This window comes from Poromitra crassiceps (assembly GCF_964638095.1).
Source record: "Poromitra crassiceps genome assembly, chromosome: 7".
NCBI classification, from domain to species: Eukaryota; Metazoa; Chordata; class Actinopteri; order Beryciformes; family Melamphaidae; genus Poromitra; species Poromitra crassiceps.
In genome coordinates, this window is record NC_139628.1 from 33,259,035 (window position 1) to 33,279,594 (window position 20,560).

The 20,560-nt window shown below is 42.9% G+C and overlaps 1 protein-coding gene across 1 annotated transcript; it reads right to left on the reverse strand.

Moving 5' to 3' along the window:
* Positions 1-401: 401 nt before the first annotated feature.
* LOC310779920 (CTD nuclear envelope phosphatase 1A) lies at positions 402-18,938 on the reverse strand. The gene is made up of 8 exons (XM_083640436.1): positions 18,256-18,938; positions 15,470-15,536; positions 9,784-9,902; positions 9,602-9,673; positions 7,485-7,601; positions 7,155-7,266; positions 2,478-2,562; positions 402-1,745 (listed from the first exon to the last, which is right to left on the reverse strand). Exons 1-8 carry the CDS (start codon positions 18,358-18,360, stop codon positions 1,685-1,687), a joined length of 738 nt encoding a protein of 245 aa, XP_083496562.1. The 5' UTR covers positions 18,361-18,938; the 3' UTR covers positions 402-1,684.
* Between the last annotated feature and the right edge of the window lie 1,622 nt (positions 18,939-20,560).

Genomic DNA, 20,560 nt, shown 5'->3' on the forward strand with positions numbered 1-20,560 from the left:
TTGGGTTCTGAAGCAGACATTTTTGGAAAATCCTTGTCAGGGGCAAAATACTGGGAAGACGGCCGCAGTCTCCTGTGACACCACATGATGGCAGCAGATTATGATGAAAAAAGTTTGCCTGCCACAGAAATACAGCATGAATCTCTCTCACACACCGGTATCGATACTCATTTTGCAAGTGTAAGAGCAAATTTAACATTTGTACTTTTGAAATAAAAATATCAATGTATTTATAGACCAAAAGTACAAACGTTAAATTTGCTGTTACAGCACGCCAGCTTCAGTGTTGTAAATTATACACCTGAAAATTATTACAAAAAAGGAGAATAAACAGCATAAAAAATCAGCTAGGATAGGAATTGGTCGATACTGACAAGTGTTTTATTAGTAACACAGACCTGGAGACAGAGCCAATAAGAAGCCATTGTGAGCCTTGACAAGACTGACATTGTTCAGAAGGCATTTAGGCTAAAGACGGAGGGTTTAATAGTTGAACCCATACAGTAAGGGGAGCAGGTAAAAATTGAAAGGGGCAGGCTGCAAATTTTTTGAATCAAATACAAAAAAACCAACTGCAACAAAAACAGAAGGGAGAGAAATTAAGTGCAACTCCTATTATTTGAAATTAGGATGGCATCAGATGGCAAAAGGGGGGGCAAAGCAAAAAAATTCATGGTATCCAGAAGTCATATTATCATACATTTATGGTAATAGAGAAACAATCAGATATTGAGAGGCGGCACAGCAGTCCATGTATCTTTACAAGCCATTCTTTTTTTCTCACAACTTTTCAGTCCAGTCTATAGCACTGAGTCCCCGTAAGGAGCTTTGGGGGAAGTGATGGTTGTGGTTGGGAAAAAAAATACTCCAGCTGTTGGCTATCTATCCAGAAAAACCTCTGAGGATGGTATGTTGCAAGCAAAACTTCATCACGTCACTTACATTTATCCGTTCTTGTGAGAGAGAAGAAGGAAGAGAAAAAAAAAAAACATACCTCAGCAATTCAGTCAGAGCCAACAAACCACCTTTGGGGTATGAGGTTGATGTGAAAAGGGGCAGTTTCGTATTTGCCCCCTCGCCCCTGTCGCTCTGTGAGGTTAAGACAGCAAAATGGTGGGTCGTCATCTAGTGAAGTGCAACGGCGATGATGAAGAATAAGAAGAAATAATAGAGAATTGTCTTTGTTGCCTTTGCTGATTCTTCTCCTTTCCCGCCCCCCGCCCCAATCGTCAAAAAAGTTTAAAAAGACTAACGGACGCGGCAAGCATACTCCCACTCACGTACACAAACTCTCCATACGCACACAGTCAGTATCCGGAGCTATAAGGCAGAAGAGGCTCCGTTGTGTTTTGAGAAAAAAAAGAAAAAAGAAAAATAAAGAAAAAGGGGGAAACAAAAAAAACAAATAAAGAATCAAGAAGAAAAAGATCAAGCGAGCTCCCCCATCCCTCCCCAGTAGTTTCCGGGCTCTCATGATCCCATACTGTTCATCCCATGGTAGGCGCTCACCCCACCTCTCCTCTCCTCTCCTCAGTGCCCTGCTGCTGAGAGAGGCTCCTAGAGGGCCGGTGGGTCGTCTGTGTGGGAATGGAGGGCAGGACGGAACCGGCAGAGAGAGAGAGAGCTCGACAGAGAGAGAGGGCGGGGCCGGTCAACAAGCCCCGCCCCCCCTCGGTTCAGCCAATCACCAAAGCCGGTGCTGGTGGAGGTTTCGACTGAGGACGGAGCGCACATCAGCGGTGAACCTAGGAGAGCAGAGAGAGACGGTTGTAGGAAACAGGCCTAAATCAACTTGCTGTTGTTTATCAATGTTGTGCTGAAAAGATGAGAGGATTGGATAGGTGTAAACATAAAATAAAATAAAAAGCAATAAAAAAAAAAAAAAAAAGTTATTTAAACCATGAAAGAGAGTTGGAGCTATTATCTTAAACCTTTGAAATGACAACAGATCAGTTGAATACAGGTAGTCTCTCCCCAGACTCAAATATCACATTGAATCGCTGCACTCCCAACCTGACTCTGTTGACTTTTGAAAATGAACCACTCGCTCATTGGTGCTATGATGTGTCAGTCATCCAAATGTTCCCGACCTCAAAACACCAGCGAGAGCTGCGAAGTGGCACAGACTCATTTATGTAGTATGCAGAGTGCAGCGATTCAGAGGTGGGGAACATTTGGATGACTGACACATCGTAGCACCAATGAGCAAGTGGTTCATTTTCAAAAGTCAACAGAGTCAGGTTGGGCGGGTGCGCCTGACCGCTAAAGAAGTTACTGATTGGTGGGTTTGAAATTCCGCACAAACCAATCTCACTGGGCCCGGATTCCAAACCCCGTTTGGAGCGAGGAGTGTCCCAGACCCAGAGAGAGATCTGCAGCGTGCAGTAACATAGTGTATCAGCGCAAGAACTCTCATGAGTATGGTGTTGAGACTAGAACACAGGCAAACGTGCAGCAAAATGCCACAGTGGACTTACCTTAGTGCATCCAGCATAGGGAGTAAGTTAAGAAGTGCTGTGTCACTAGGGTCGCTGAACCAGGACTTGATGGGTATTGCATTGTCTGGAGGGGGGGAAACACCCAGAGAGCCGTGTCAGAGAAAAAGACACGCTTGTGTTTACATGTTGTTCTGTTAACAAGAACATCAGGTGTTACAACTGCTGCAGATTTAAATGAGCCATTAAAACAATTACAATACATGTCTTGTATTGGAAATGAACAGCTGAGTTAGCTGCTCTGCTCCTGGCCTGTCACAAGGCCTCATTCCATTTTGTTTGCTATAGTCGAACATTCACACAGAGGGACGCACGCTTTCCCCTCAAAACCCATATGAAACTAACACTTAACCCCAGCAGCACATGTCAAAGGTAGGGCTGTGCAATAAAATCAATACGGCAATATATCACAATACTTTTTTACGCAATACTGTATCAATATTTCAGAAAAATATCGTGATATATCGCCATATCGATTTTTTTGCACATCCATGTGTTCAGTGACACAATAAGAATACATTTTATTTCAGTGCATTCAGTGAGACACTCAAACACTCAGTAGTTCTGACTCAATTTGTCCACTAAGTTATCAATATAAAGTGATGTTCATTACACTACCTGGGTGGTGCACAGCGTGTTGTATTTCTAGCTCCATTTAAACATTTTCAGTAAATTATGTACAGTATTGCAATATGTATTGTATTCGCAATGTATCGTGATACAATCGTATCGTGATACGCATCGTATTGTGAGGTCCTTGCCAGGCCTAGTCCACAGATTGTCCAATGCAAGGAAACATAAGTTTTCCATTTGGGGAACAAATGCATTAATATCATATAATCAAATTTGGATTTTTCTACGTTTTAGAGTAATTTATAATGATTGGATTATTAAATTTGTGGGCTAAAGAATTAATAAAAAATAAATCCATTTATCGTTGAATGATATTGTGTGCGTTCAGCTTCTGAATGGCTTATACTGTATACTGCTCTTGGGCAATGCATTGTTTTTGCTTCCATTTTCATGTCATTTCAGTGACTGTGCGTTCCTCACAGCATTTACAGCATCACACATGTTTTGTCATTGCTGGGTTTTTGCTTTTCCTGTAACACCAGTACTGACACACTGGAAAATCCCATGTTTAACAGTACGTCAACTCCATTACTGCTGAAGTTCCACTTCTTTGCCTTTTTTTGGTGGCATCTCTCTAATTCTTGGCCATGTGCCAGAGTATTTGCACACAGCACAAGTCAAGTCAAGTTTATTTGTATAGCCCTAATTCACAAGCATGTCTCAGAGGACTTCACAGAGAATATGTCTAGCTAAATATAGCTGACACAACAGTAACAATAACAGTAGTAATAATAATAACAACATGATTGAACAATCATATGATAGGGAGAGACCGAGAGAAAGGGGGGAGGAACGTGGGGGAGGAGAGAACAGGGAAAGGGAAGAGGTGGGGGAGGGAACAGGGGAATGTGGGGGAGGGGAGAACAGGGAAAGGGAGGAGGTGTAGGTGGAGCAAGGGAGGGACAGCGTGGGGGATGTGGCGGAGGAGAGAGCAGGAAAAGGGAGGAGGTGGGGAGGGAGAGCGGGGGTATGTGGGGGAGGAGAGAGCAGGGAAAGGGAGGATGTGGAGGTGGAGCAGGGGAGGGAGAGCGGGGGTATGTGGGGGAGGAGAGAGCAGGGAAAGGGAGGAGGTGGAGGTGGAGCAGGGGAGGGAGAGCGGGGGTATGTGGGGGAGGAGAGAGCAGGGAAAGGGAGGAGGTGGAGGTGGAGCAGGGGAGGGAGAGCGGGGGTATGTGGGGGAGGAGAGAGCAGGGAAAGGGAGGAGGTGGAGGTGGAGCAGGGGAGGGAGAGCGGGGGAATGTGGAGGAGGAGAGAGCAGGGAAAGGGAGGAGGTGGAGCAGGGGAGGGAGAGCGGGGGAATGTGGGGGAGGAGAGAGCAGGGAAAGGGAGGAGGTGGAGGTGGAGCAGGGAAAGGGAGGAGGTTGGGAAGGAGGAAAGAGGAGAGAGCAGGAAAAGGGAGGAGCAGGGGAGGAGGTCCTGCCCTGCCACCTGCCCTTATATGTTTAGGGGGTGTTACCTATGCTATATAGTGTTTTAGGGGGTGTTACCTATGCTATATAGTGTTTTAGGGGGTGTTACCTATGCTATATAGTGTTTTAGGGGGTGTTACCTATGATATATAGTGTTTTAGGTTGTGTTACCTATGCTATATAGTGTTTTAGGGAGTGTTACCTATGCTATATAGTGTTTTAGGGGGTGTTACCTATGCTATATAGTGTTTTAGGGGGTGTTACCTATGCTATATAGTGTTTTAGGGGGTGTTACCTATGATATATAGTGTTTTAGGGGGTGTTACCTATGCTATATAGTGTTTTAGGGAGTGTTACCTATGCTATATAGTGTTTTAGGGGGTGTTACCTATGCTATATAGTGTTTTAGGGAGTGTTACCTATGCTATATAGTGTTTTAGGGGGTGTTACCTATGCTATATAGTGTTTTAGGGAGTGTTACCTATGCTATATAGTGTTTTAGGGGGTGTTACCTATGATATATAGTGTTTTAGGTTGTGTTACCTATGCTATATAGTGTTTTAGGGGGTGTTACCTATGATATATAGTGTTTTAGGGGGTGTTACCTATGCTATATAGTGTTTTAGGGAGTGTTACCTATGCTATATAGTGTTTTAGGGGGTGTTACCTATGATATATAGTGTTTTAGGTTGTGTTACCTATGCTATATAGTGTTTTAGGGAGTGTTACCTATGCTATATAGTGTTTTAGGGAGTGTTACCTATGCTATATAGTGTTTTAGGGGGTGTTACCTATGATATATAGTGTTTTAGGTTGTGTTACCTATGCTATATAGTGTTTTAGGGGGTGTTACCTATGATATATAGTGTTTTAGGGAGTGTTACCTATGCTATATAGTGTTTTAGGGGGTGTTACCTATGCTATATAGTGTTTTAGGGAGTGTTACCTATGCTATATAGTGTTTTAGGGGGTGTTACCTATGATATATAGTGTTTTAGGTTGTGTTACCTATGCTATATAGTGTTTTAGGGGGTGTTACCTATGATATATAGTGTTTTAGGGGGTGTTACCTATGCTATATAGTGTTTTAGGGGGTGTTACCTATGATATATAGTGTTTTAGGGGGTGTTACCTATGCTATATAGTGTTTTAGGGGGTGTTACCTATGATATATAGTGTTTTAGGGGGTGTTACCTATGCTATATAGTGTTTTAGGGAGTGTTACCTATGCTATATAGTGTTTTAGGGGGTGTTACCTATGCTATATAGTGTTTTAGGGAGTGTTACCTATGCTATATAGTGTTTTAGGGGGTGTTACCTATGCTATATAGTGTTTTAGGTTGTGTTACCTATGCTATATAGTGTTTTAGGGGGTGTTACCTATGCTATATAGTGTTTTAGGGGGTGTTACCTATGATATATAGTGTTTTAGGTTGTGTTACCTATGCTATATAGTGTTTTAGGGGGTGTTACCTATGATATATAGTGTTTTAGGGAGTGTTACCTATGCTATATAGTGTTTTAGGGGGTGTTACCTATGCTATATAGTGTTTTAGGGAGTGTTACCTATGCTATATAGTGTTTTAGGGGGTGTTACCTATGATATATAGTGTTTTAGGTTGTGTTACCTATGCTATATAGTGTTTTAGGGGGTGTTACCTATGATATATAGTGTTTTAGGGGGTGTTACCTATGCTATATAGTGTTTTAGGGGGTGTTACCTATGATATATAGTGTTTTAGGGGGTGTTACCTATGCTATATAGTGTTTTAGGGGGTGTTACCTATGATATATAGTGTTTTAGGGGGTGTTACCTATGCTATATAGTGTTTTAGGGAGTGTTACCTATGCTATATAGTGTTTTAGGGGGTGTTACCTATGCTATATAGTGTTTTAGGGAGTGTTACCTATGCTATATAGTGTTTTAGGGGGTGTTACCTATGCTATATAGTGTTTTAGGTTGTGTTACCTATGCTATATAGTGTTTTAGGGGGTGTTACCTATGCTATATAGTGTTTTAGGGGGTGTTACCTATGCTATATAGCGTTTTAGGGAGTGTTACCTATGCTATATAGCGTTTTAGGGAGTGTTACCTATGCTATATAGTGTTTTAGGGAGTGTTACCTATGCTATATAGTGTTTTAAGGAGTGTTACCTATGCTATATAGTGTTTTAAGGAGTGTTACCTATGCTATATAGTGTTTTAGGGAGTGTTACCTATGCTATATAGTGTTTTAGGGAGTGTTACCTATGCTATATATTGTTTTAGGGGGTGTTACCTATGCTATATAGTGTTTTAGGGGGTGTTACCTATTTGAATATATAATGGGGGAGTTACTTATCCTAATAACAAACAATCTGCCACACGCCTCCAATTATGATGAAGTGGGACTCATCATTCAGCACACCTGGGTAAGAGCAGATTTGGATGGCTAAGAATGTTTGGTGCATCTGGACTTGAATTCTCTGTTCGTTTTTTTTCTCTCAACAGAAAATTAAGAGAAAATATGCCATTTAAGAGAGTTTTGCTGCATGAAGCCCAGTGAGTCAAACTGATGTAGGTGTATGTGTGTGTGTGTGTGTGTGTGTGAGAGAGAGAGAGGGGCTGCAGTTTTACCTGGATGGCTGCGATAAGCGCCAGGCGAGTTGTCCAGGATGACAATACTGGACAGGTCGTCGTGTACTACGGACAGGTCTTTAATATAACTACCTAGATCCAATGTACAATGCTGTGAAAAAGGGGGGAAAAAAACACAGACGTCAGTGATGCCGTCAAAAGGGCTTTTAGAGAAGGAAGAAAGTGTTCCAGAGCAGCCGTTTTAAAATCACTGTCATCAGGAATCACATTACAATCATTGCTGATACGGCAGAATGGCTGCAGATCTCATGAAGTCTCCGATTTCATTAAACCCATAGATGGATGCACAGGCAGCGTTAAGTGCAGTACCTGTCTGTAGTATCTGCGTCTCAGGATGTTCCTGTTGTTGTCCAACTTGTCTGCCACTGCCGAACCGTAGATCTCCATACTGGCTGTGAACACCACCAGCTCGTACCACTGGCTCACCTGCACGCACACGCACACACACACACGGACGGACACACACGAGTTACAGTTAGTAACTAGAAAAGTGCACTCAGAGTGCAGAGCTCCTCCAGGCTCCGCCTAAACCACACAAAATATGAACGGTGATTATGTCTCCAGTGTGAACTGGAGCGCACAGATGATAGGTACGTGGTTTGTATAGAAGCACTAATTAAATCAACACCTGCCAGAGTATGGTGGCGGTTCACCTCCAACAAATGTAAAGTATGATCAGATTCTGTCCACAGCTGTAGCAAACAGCAGCTAGTTTCACCTCACACACACACTGCATGTCGCTGCTCAGGGTCGATCGGCATGGCGTCCGTCATGTATAATCCACTGCATAAGCTTTTTAACCATTGTAATATCAGCATTCTTTTGTTGTTGGTGCAAAATTGGAACACTAGAGCGAAAAATGAGTCGGACGCTCGCGTGCTGTTAACTCATTGAGTGCCAGCCACTTTTGGAAAACGGACGCTCCCAGTGCCAGAGTTTCAGAGCATTTTCAGTGATTTCTCGAGGCCCACAGAATATTGTGTGATATTACTATGTAAACACCGAACACGCACAAAGAACGAGGAGACTATTGTATCGTCAGCAAAAAAAAGTTTATTGATACCATTTTCCGTTCTTTAGTTATGAGCCGGAGAAGATAGGTTGTTTTGAGCAAAAACATGTGTTTCAAATTAGAAGCTGAGTTATTCCGCCTTTTGTGAAATGAAGCATTTCAAGCACATTCACTGAGTCTGAAGCTAATATTTTCTGATGTAGTGACATGGTGTAGTTGTGTGGTGCCCTGCGTGCCCCAACCCCCTCCCCCCCCCCCCTCAGCTGCAAACTCATCCCCACACTAACACACAGCCTCACGCACCCAGCGTCTATTTTCGGAGTGCTCCGTTTTTGTGCGCCGGCTCCCAGCGTGACACGGAAAAGCCAAACCGGACTGCTGAGAATGGTTTGGCCCTTCGGCGTCGGGTGCTGCTTTTCTGGCGGCTAATCGTGTGCAGAAACTATACAGCAGAGACAGAGAGGCTCAGTTGTGGGCGCGGATTGACTGCTGTTCGCAGCCAACGTTAACTCCAGCCAGAGCAATCTATATGGCTCTGGCTGCAGCATGAGCGGTTTCTCTTTCATCACGGGGCTTTTTCCTGCTGTTTTCCGGACCTTTCTCTAATCTGGAGAGCACTGTCGCCACCTAATGAGTCCGTAAAATAGGTTATACACCTTCAATAGCTACAATATTTGTACAGGAGATGCAGGAGGCTTTGATCCACGTCCCACCGTCAAAAAACGCATTTGACGTCGATCGACGTCTTTGGCACTCTAGGTCACTATTTACTTGGACGTCGATCGACGTCCTTGGCACTCAATGAGTTAAGAACACTCACTCCACTGGCTTACGTTTGCCAATTAGCTTGCATACTGCAGGTAAAACAGACTGCCTAGAGGCAGGTAACAGCTAGTTCCACTAATGGTCACACGTAATCATTCCATTTTAGCAACTCTAAACTTGAGCACAAAATTAAGTTATTTGTCAAAGAATATCTGGCCACCAGTGTGGCTATTCAACAACTATGCCAGGTCATGACTCAGAAAAAATAATAAATATCTTAAAAATGACTAAATACGCTGGAGAGGCTTTAACCATAATGGGTTTCCAATCAAGCCGCCTCACTGTTAACTACTTGCAGCCCTACCGGGCGGAGTGAGGAGTCAACAGTCAGATAGATGTACATTATATACAGTCATGGTAATGACGGTATAAAATATATACAATTTCTTTTTCAAAACAACAAATTACAGCAACCACGAGAGGCCGCATAACTGTACATGCATACATTTTTAGGCTGATTTGTGATTGGCTGATTAATTACTAGGTGAGAATGAGCGATCTGGACCATGAGCACATAGATACAAAAACACTGATCCAAGCACATAGATAGAAAAACACTTTTCACAGCAGTTGTTCAAACAGCACTTACCACTTCTAAAAAGAAGTCAACGTGTGGCCTTTTATGTACGAAGAATCTAACTGGGTGCTTATCAATGACGACCTGCATGGAAAAGGAAACAGAAGGAGCCATTTTGTTGAGATAAGAGTGGCGTTTGGGCTTGCCTGTGTTTGTGTGAAAACATGCACATGTATGTGTACGTGTATGTGTACCTTGAGGATGAAGTCCGGCGGTGTGCCGGGTCTAACTGTGGGTCTGAGGACCCCGTCGTGATGCGAGTGGATCAGAGTCTCGTCCAGGTCCAGAACCAGAATCTTCCTCTTCACTGCATCTGCAGACACACGAGTTTGAAAAACAAATCTTGGTAAGACGCCGACGCCGCATAAATGTTTGATAATTGATATAATCCGCACTGGGAAATTCTCTAAGAGTTCAACAGCACAACAGTAAAGCTGGTAGAGATTCAGTGTCTTCCTCGATGATGCTTGTCTCCGCTGTGTGCGTTTACTGCGGGGGTTAAATCCCCGATTGTGTCTGCCTGGGCTGGGCTAGCAGCTAAATTCTAACTTTGCTGAATGGATAGAACGGGGGATTTACCCCACCCTGACCATGCCCCCAGCCAGGCTGAGCCAGCTGACGCAACGTCTATAAGGAGACATCGCCTCAACCTATAGGGATTTCGGTTAAATGCATGAAATATGCATATAGGCTACCTAACTTCTATTTTATTGTTTTTATGGTCTATTCATATGCTTCTTATAATGTCTCTATGTTCAGATTTTCCCCTACCTGAGTGTTGAGCAACTGTAGCATGACTCAACATCCCCTCGGGGATCAATAAAGTCTTTCTGATTCTGAAGGTCTGTGGTTAACAAAGGCTTATGAAACAACAAAGTTTGTGTTCAGCAAGATAATCTCCACCAATGAGGACCACTTTTATGACTTTTGAAGTGTTTTCTGAAAAACAAGTTAAAAACAACGGCTCATTTGTGAAGATCTTGCTGAACACAAACTTCGCTGTTTCAGAAACTCGTGTTAACCACAGACCTTATTTCATGCACGAACCAGGAAGTGCCGGGACTTCTGGGTAAGCCTACACAAATACGTCATCCCTGCAGCACTCTATAAGAGTGGGCTTTTGAGTCAGGCTTGAAATAAACAAACTCGAATGGTAGTGCAGTACAGGTATCGACAGTATCACGCTAGTGAGTCGCTTTGTTGAGACCAGGACGGAGCTCAACCAAAGTGTACAACAGTCCTTCACATGAATGAGTGAAGGTAGTGTGGTTACCGTAGTTTGTAGCAGAGCCGTGTAAGAAGAGTTGCGACATCTCCATTCACTCCAATGGACCGTTTTTTTTACTCTCAAGAGTTCCAGGAAGTAAGGTCCTGGATTAAGCAGTCGAGTTTCTTGAATCAAGTTGTACATTATCAGGTTTATTTTAGCATGCAAAAGTAGCGCGAGACCCCTTCCTGGCTGTTCATTGGCTAATGAGTCTCGCATTTTGGTCCTCCGCTGACGCCACTCTCTCTCTAGAGCAGGGGTGGGCAATTATTTTTCATGGGGGGCCACATGAGAAACCCAGATTGTTGCCGGGGGCCGAACAAATATTGTCATGCCGTAACCCTGGAACTTGGATGATAGAGAGGACCACAAAAAAATGTCCTCGCTACCAGAGGGCCAGATTTTGCTGAGGGCTGGGGGCCAAACGGCGCCGGTGCGAAAAAATTTGGGGCATTTGAAGTCTGGTTTAGAGGAATAACTCATTTTAAAACAGTTGTGATGTCATTATTCAGTCTTAAACACCAATATTTGAAACTTTTCTCACTCACTTCTATGTCACCACTTGCTCTCCCTGCAAGGCACTTTTTTGACCACCTGCCAATATGGCTGCTAGATTTTAAAGTTACCAGCTAATTAGAATTTCCACTAGCCAAGATGTTTTTCTTGAAATAAACCAGAATATGAGTGGGTTAATTTAAGCATAAGTATCAGTAAGTGGCCCGGGATTCTCAAAGCCTGTGTTGAGGGTCACACAAGAACAAAAATGCACTCTTGAAGCTAAATAAATCCAAAACCAACAAGTTAATTATTTACAGTTTTACTTCAATGTAGAATAGTCATTTCTTACACATGAGATTACTTTTAGCCTTTTATCCATAAAGATTATTGAAAGATATTCCATATATTCCAGACTGAAATGTTATAACATAAGTGGAGTATTGGCCAGAATGATATGAACATTTGGACACTTATTCAGTGGGTATCTTGCATGTTGCGTTCAGGTGTAGCCTACTGTAAAAAAAATAAAAAAATAAAATAAATTCCAGCGCGGGCCACAGGAGGCGCTCGCGGGCCGCATGTGGCCCGCGGGCCGCCAGTTGCCCAGGTCTGCTCTAGAGGACACTAGTTTGTAGGTAGTTTTGAGGGTGGGGAGGGGTCATTTTGGTTGAGACTCAGGTTCATTCTGTGTGAATTGCTGGATTAGAATGACTCATATTTGGACACTTACATCATGATGTGGACAACTGAGCTCTAACTGCAAATGTGGCTGATTTGTTGTGGCTGACAGAGCAAAAAAAACTGTGATGGATTCTCATCGATTTACATTTGTCAGCTGTCGGGGGGCCACAGCGGCTACACGATGTCAAGGAAACACTCGTTGGAGCTAGGGGTTCCCACACCTTCTGCAACATCAAATTCAAGGACCCAAAACGGCATCGTTTTGAGACATGGATCAAGGTGAATTACTGTTAGAACACAGAATTTTTATAATTAAAACTATCAGAAGCTCACAGACAATTAAAAAGAGAGGGGGTTGAATGTGTGAACACTTCTCAAACTGTGCTGTGTTAGTTGCAATTGCAAATGATAGAAATCCACCGACTGCAACGCTTGTTAGAAAATACTTGAAGTTGTCCTCTGGTTTCCCCATTCCTCTAATGCCACAGAAGAATGGGGAAACCAGAGAATGTTTACATTGTTTACATACATAGATGCTGGAATCAGAGACCTTTGACTTTGTTTTTTTGTATTTATCCCCCACCATTGGAAAAAATACTGAGGACAATTGGTCAATTGTCAAAATGGTTGTCAATTATCTGTTCATCGACTAATCGATTAATTGTTCTAGCTCTAGTCTTGAACCTGAACCAGATTATTATAATTTTTTATTCATCCCATAGATTTATTTCTTACTTCTTCTTTTGTCGGTTTTTGTCATGCTTTTCCTTCTTATTGTTAAAATTGTTTAAAAAAAAAGTGACTTGTACAGATTTTGAATCTTTGAACTACATGTACATGTTTGTAGTAGGGGTGTCACGATACACTCAGTTCACGATACGATACGTATCACGATACTGGGTTCACGGTAACGATACGATACGATACGATTTTAACAATATTTTTTTAAACTTGAATAATGACAATATATGAAGGGAAAAGTAGTATTTTATTTGAAATGCACAAATACAAAACATGCTGTTGTGGGAAATTGTTATTACAATAACAACTAGAAAAAACATGAGATTGGAGATAAGGCTTATCTTGAAATAGAATGAGTTACACCGTCACTTAGATTTGCTTTGAACTAAAAGGTTTCTCAGCAGTATAAATTCTCATTATGCATCTTCGGTTTTTCTTCAAACTCAAACAACAAGACTTAATCTATTTTTTATGCATCTTCAGTTTTTCCTGTCAAGTAAACAGTTTTGCCAGAAACTCAATTGAATGGTTTCTCTCCTGTATAACTTCTCATGTGTCTCTTCAGAGACTTGTTCAACTGAACTACTTTCCACACATTGAACTTCAACAAACAAAGACGTTTCTTAGTCTATTTTTTGGAAAAAAAAAAAAAAAATTTTTTTTTTTTTTTTATTGCGATATGAGATTTCATCTCAACGATACATATCGTGACGTTTTACTATCGCGAAATTTCGTGGGACGATATATTGTGACACCCCTAGTTTGTAGTGATAAAAATTGTCTTCAAATTAAGAAAATACTCGATACTAAATTTGACGGAGGTGGCACCCTCGTAATTCTCTAGGAAAAACCCTAAATTCAAGTACTTGCAATGACCCATGTCTATCTTCAAAAACGTTTAATCCCTTGATTTAGATTTTTCAAATTCCCAAACTTTCAAGGATTTCAAGGACCCGTGGGAACCTTGTGGTTGACACAGTGAGCAGCTCTCCAGCTGGGGTTGCTGCTGCGATGTGTGCAGGGTGAGTTTCAAGAGGTGAATACAATAGAACCGAACAGATCTCATACACTCGACTGGAGGAAACACAACAGATCTCACACACTCGACTAGAGGAAACACAGTCCTTTGTCAAATTCACGACTGTGCTTTTGAAATGAGCTCTACACAGACCAGAAGGCGGCTCATTTCTAGAGTACACAGAGTAGTCTGGGCTACCATAAATGCCGCCTGTAACGTTCGCATTTCCTCTTCACTTCGGGACCACACACTCATCTTGTCACCATTACAAGCAGGGCAGGAAACGGTTCTGTCCACAAGCCAGAGAGGCAGACGGATTTAGAAATTGACTCGCTAATTTCCCTATTTTACCAGCCAACAATGAGGTTTAGAATAGAACGGTACATTTAAGCAGCAACGGTGTTTACCAAAATCCATTAGTGTTCCAATTTCCCGCCCTGGTTACAGGTCTTCGGGGACACATTCTATCGTGCCTCTTTGGAACTCCAAACATCACGGCCGTAGTTACAGAGAGGCCGGCGGAACCTGTACAGCGCAATTCAGAGCGCCAAACTTGATTTGCATTTGACATTGTTCACACCATGTCCTTAAGTGTCTGCAGCTCTTTTGAACTTGTAACACTGCAGATTTGAGGTTGTGTGACAGACAAGTTGTTGATCAGGCGGCTTATCCTCCTCGGCACACTTCTCAAGTTTGGCTTGTAACTGTGGTGACGTAGGAATGTAAGTTTAACCGGTATATCATCCCAGCAGGCATGTGATCCATCTTAATAAACTCACATACACAACTAATAACCCTCAGATCTGACACTTAGGTTGACAGTTGACATCTTGAGTTAACATGAGGAGGCGACGTGACGAGTCAGTGTGTCTCGTGTTCACTGACTCGGGGCGAGGAAGGTCACGACGGCCTCACGACGCCTCCCGATAGTAGGGTTCACGGTGTGTGTGTGTGTGCGCGCAGTTTTGCTATGTTGTGGGTAACTTTTGTGGGTCTGCCTGTGTCATTGCTTTCTTGGTTGACTGGTTTAATCTCACCTTAAATTTCTACATTACATACATGTTGTGATAGTGAGTGACCTAGATTTATGTCTCGAGATGTGTCAAGTCAGGATCAGGCACATCATATACTTGTGAAGTCGAATCAGACATATCACACTGCGTTGACTAGCTTAATTCTGATGAAGAATGATCAAAATGATCATCTACAATCAAACTGACTTGGAGCGAGTCAACGCAGTGTCAGTGTGTGGATTCAATTTGATTTTTTTATGCTTATCGGTTGTTTTTCATGCACCTGTTCAACTAGGTGGATGGGCACACTCTTCCTTTTGAATCAGACTTATGACCTTTGTCACGTACCACCCCTTCTTTCTCTCATCTTATCTCCTGCTCCACACTATTCCAATATCACTAAACATGAGAGGCAAACTGCTCTGTATACACAGAATGTGTGTTCATAGGTTCATACATGTACCTGGAATGAACAACGAACAACAAATGTTCCGTACTTTAGTTTTCCAAACAAGAAAGACAAAGACAAGACAAGACAAGACAAATTCCTCGTATGTAACCTTTAGATATTGTGGCAATAAAAGTGATTCTGATTCAATTGAAAAAACTGGAGCCAAAAAAAAATCTATATTCAAAACTGGACAAAAAATGAGTGTACTCACTGAGTCTGTTTCTGGAGATGGGCGACAGTGGCAAAGTGTCATATCGCACCGTCTGATACTGGATTATCTGCAAATGAACAAGGCGAAAACCAATCAGTCATCAATTTAGAAGACCAGATGAACACAGAATACAGTTTTGCTGATCTGGGAAGACTTGTAGACTAGCACATGCTTCCTCCGATACATGTGCAGTCGCCAGCCGCTTCTTTTCCCCTGACAGCGTGGAGTTTCACCAGCATGACAGAGCGCATGGGAGGATGGATGACGCTATTCCCCCCCCCCGTTTCCTTCCCCAAAACAAGTGTGCGGACCGACCAGAGGAGGTAGGGAGGGAATCTACTGCTGCACTACTCGGACGCCCAACACAGAATACAGTTGAAACAATAACCCATATACTGGATGAGGTGAAGTTAATCCCACCATGGACAGCTTTTAAATATACAGTATTTTATTAAAGTCAGTTTATGGATGCTATATTAAACTACAGTGTTGATCCTCAGAGTGCAGCTAAGCCTCCAAACCTCCCATTGCCTACTCCCACACTCTATTGGGAAAATGCGTCTGTCTCCATTTCCAAGGCAAAGGCATTCTGCGTGACGTCACACAGAAAGCAAGAAAGAATTAGATTAGTGTTTTGGCAAAGTGGTTTTCTTTCTTTGTCTTAATCCCTCAATGTATTGATGAAATGAAAGCATCATGGTTGAGAGTTAACTCTGCCTGGCTTAAAGGCAGAGAGATGCATAGCAAAAGCCAATATCCAAGTCTCACGCTATGCTTAAATCCTAAAGCGTATACAGTATTGGGTTCTTTTAGAGTAGACAATACACAACCTCAGCACTCCTGCTCTCATCTTTTACAACAACACAGATGAACCAAGTGAACAGGGGGAAGACAGCATATTGGAGTATCCAAGTATTATTGCACCCAGGTGTGCCCGCGCGGCCCACGGCTGCTCCTCTCCAACGTCTTTGCTCTCTTCTAAGTGGAAAAGAGTGAAGATACAGAGAGGGGCTCCTTTCCCGTGTCGCTCTCACCCCGGGGCGACTGTGCGTTTCTCCACGAGGGCTATTTTTACCCCCCCTCCCCCCCAGCTGTCGGTGGGTGTCAGTGGAGCATGGGGCACAGGCGGAAGGGAGACTTGCAGGGTGACTTTGACTGAGCCTGGACTGCTTGGTACCTAAACCTTGGACAGGGCCTCCCTCTTTTGTCACCTCCCACTGCTGCCTGGCAGGGCGAGCTCAGGGGAAGCCTATTGGTGGCAGCAGCTGCTGGGTACCGTCCAGTGGAGGGGACCTGGCCCCCACTCAGCTCGCTGTACCTCCAGGAGCGTCCATCTGGCCCCCGGCCCTACAAACGTTGACCAAGCCCTTGTGCCTCCAGACTCGCCAACCGACTCTGGTCATCCCCGTTTATTGTATGCAGATTATATGCAGAAGCATTACACTGCATAGTTGCTTTAGTTTAAGATGAATAAACCAGCTTTTTGTATGTTTTGCATAGAGTAGCATGCAAAGGATTACTAAATGGTAACACATGGTCCTATTATATATGTAGCCTAATCTAATTGAGCTTTTAATAATACAAATTTTGGTAAGTCAGTCAACTCTACATATTGTGATCTACTCATTGTAAGGGATTTCTAACTTGGGATTTTTGGATTTCATTCAATTTGCAAGCAAACCAAGAATAATAATCAGAAGATAGTGCCATCTATTTTTTTGTCATTATCATTTTTAATCTTACAGAAGACCTTGAATCCTACCCAATTCACGGATAAGACGTTATTGGAGAGACGTCTGATTGATCCAGAAAGAAACAGGCCTAGTATTTTAGTTGATGTGTTCAAGCTAACGACCAGGTGCATTCTTGCTGTGAAATGTAACGACCAGGTGCATTCTTGCTGTGAAATGTTTCAGCAAGATCACCTGTCCTAAATGACTCAATGGCTATCCAAAAAGAGTCCCTTACATTATATTCGTCACTATACACACTCACTGGATAGTGGCATTGTGCCAGTGCATCACACGTAGTGAACAATTGCGCTAAACTGTGAGTGAGAATGAGAGAAAGCGAGAGGGAGAGAACAGTGCGCTCTCTGTGCTAACATAATCCCTCTCACTTGCCCCTAACCTGGACTACACACTCTCAGGGCCTGTTGACAACACGTGAGTGTGAGTGCAGCACAATAAACTGCAGACAAACCTCTAACGGCAAGACGATTACAACACAGGGCACCACTCCAGCTTTGTGCCTTGATACAGAGTTAAGAGTCAAAGTCCGCTCATATTACACCAGATATGCCTAATATCTAGAACAACAACACCTGTGTGTATCTTTACAAGCAGGCAGCCTCTGTCACCTCACCGTACATGCCATGTTGACATGTCATGGCAACTGAAGGCTTGTACTACTGGCTACTCCACACACCAACAAAAGTGTTTGGATGTGGGAGGGTTCCTCTCTGCACTGTACTTGGATGGGTCATTCATTAAAACCATCCACGCGCGTGATGATAAAACTTGTGTTTCACAGAAAAGAAAAAACACGATTGCTGCACATGTTGATACACAAATAAGCAGAAAATGAATATCTACTTAGCTGAATGAGAGGGCAAATTGAGAATGCTTGTTGGTGGTGACTGAGGTTTGGGATGTACCGCCCGGGGCATACGTTATGGGTGCCCATGTCACTGTCAGTATCATAAGGACTTTGCTCACTTGTAAACACACATGCAACATAATCGATGACCAGGAAATGGCTTTTAAACCCCAATGCTCATTGCTCACCGTTCGTAGGTGCTTCCTGAGAATGTACAAGATGAAGCCCCATATTCTGGACGTTACACCAAGGAAAGTGCGGATGCCAAGTAAACACTGTCGGGTCTTCAGCATGTTGTTGAGCACGCAAAGACCCCGCAGCAACTGAACTTGAATTCGTAGCTGATGGCACGCTTGTCCGAAGACAACTACAAGGAAGTTGCTTTCTAGTGATATTCAAAATCCGTCTTTAGCCACAGCAGCAGCCAAACTAGCACAGTTCAAGAGGCCAGGCAAACGTGTGAGTACCCCGCTCTGCACACTTGTGGCACAACTACCATCGAATAGAGTGCATTCGCATTGTAACGATGATAAAAATTCGTTTGTAAAAAAACGTGGATGTGGTCAAAAGTAGACTGCACGACGTCTGCTGCTGCTGAATGGATCTTACCACGCAACTCGCTGACAAGCTAGCTCAGTAGCTGTGTAGCAGCTAGCTAGCTAGTAGCCAGCAGCTATCGCTAGCTAGCTCGATAGGGTGACCACCTTGAACCTTGGAGAAAAATACCCCTAAAAACTTTCGGGCCGCTCGTTGTCAAGCACCACTTCAATGCGCCCTTATTCTACGCGGCATCCAAAGAGAGAAAATGTCTGAAAAGTTCCCAAAAGTCAGACCAGTCGGGGTAAAATCAGTTTGTAGTTCACTGCAAATCCGGAATGAAACTGCGAGCCGCCATCGCCGCCTTGCCGTCACTTCCGCGAGGACCCAAATGGTTGCGCGCAGCACGTCCACGTGGAAAGAAAATAAACAGACGTGGACGAGCAACAGTAGGAGGGCTTCCACCAGATTCAAAAAATCGAGTCAGTTTTTATTTGTTTATAGTCATTGTGTTCGCTGTTGAGTACATTTTCACATATTCTGATAGTGGTTCTAGTGTTTCCACAGTGGTGTTATGACCCATGGCATGTATGACATCACTGATGACATCCCAATTGCTTGAGTGACATCACTGTTGACATCGCAATTGCTTGAGTGACATCACCGATGAAATCACAATCAAGTGACATCACTGATATTGCTCGAGCGATGTCACTCGAGCAATATCAGTGATGTCACCTGTGATGTCACTCGAGCAATTGTGATGTCATCATTGATGTAACTCGAGCAATTTGGATGTCATCACACAGCCCTTCAAACCAAAGATAGTAAATACTTCAACTACACTGTGTGGGCGGAGCCTCTTCCCACACATGAGTGTGGGCGGAGCCTATCAGTGTGGCCAGAGCCTCTTCCACACATCACCTTCCAATCAGTGTGGGTGGAACCTCTTACCAAACAACACCTGTCAATCAAACAGTGTGGACGGAGCCTCTGTCACTGTGGAACTCAGTGATGATGTCATCAGTGATGTCACTGTGAAGTGTGAATTCATGTTTACGAGACCGGAAGTCGTGTACACGGCATGCTTGACATTCAAGTGGTCAACAGTTCACACAGACCCTTGAGCTACTTCTGCTAACACAAAGTCAAAATATAAGCAATGTGATGTATAGTTTTTAAGGTATTAAAGTTTGTTTGGCACAGCTTTTCAGATTTATTTCATACTAGTTAACTGCTGCAGTGGCACCCGGAAGTGCTTTTTTGTTGTGATGTCACGTTGATTCGTCCTATAGGACATTATAATTTATAAAGGCTGAAAAAAGCATAAAACGTAAACTGCGATTTCTCAAACAAAAGATAAATTAAAGCTGAATTAGGGGAGCCTGGTAACAAAAAGAAAAAGGAGACCAAGCCCAAACACCGGCAGTTCAGTGAAAAATATATTTTGTATGGATTTATACGTCTGCATAATTACACTAAAAGTTATAGAACAAATTTAGGAGCATCATCAACAAGCATGAGTGAGGGGGCACTATTGACATGGCAAAACAGCTCAAGGGGTACATAAGACAAAAAAAGGTTGGGAACCAACTGGCAGAGCTTCAACAAGTTTTCAGATGTCAGGACTTGCCAACTCTCTAACAGCACAGTCAATTAAAAAAGTCAAAAACAAATGTATATTACATCACCACAAACTGTGAGCCATCTAATAATAATCTAAAATGCAAAGAGCATCACACACATATTTGGTGTAACTTTAGTCATGTTATTTACTGGGTGATTTGTTGTGAACCCATATTAATTATCATTCGGTGAAGCTATTGTAGAGTTGGACCATAAATTACTTGAGCAGATTGTAATTGAGATCCATCATATCGTTTGTAATAAATTAGCAGATTGATTAGTTAAAAGCAAAATCAGCATAATTAAAAATGTATATACGTCCTGACAATC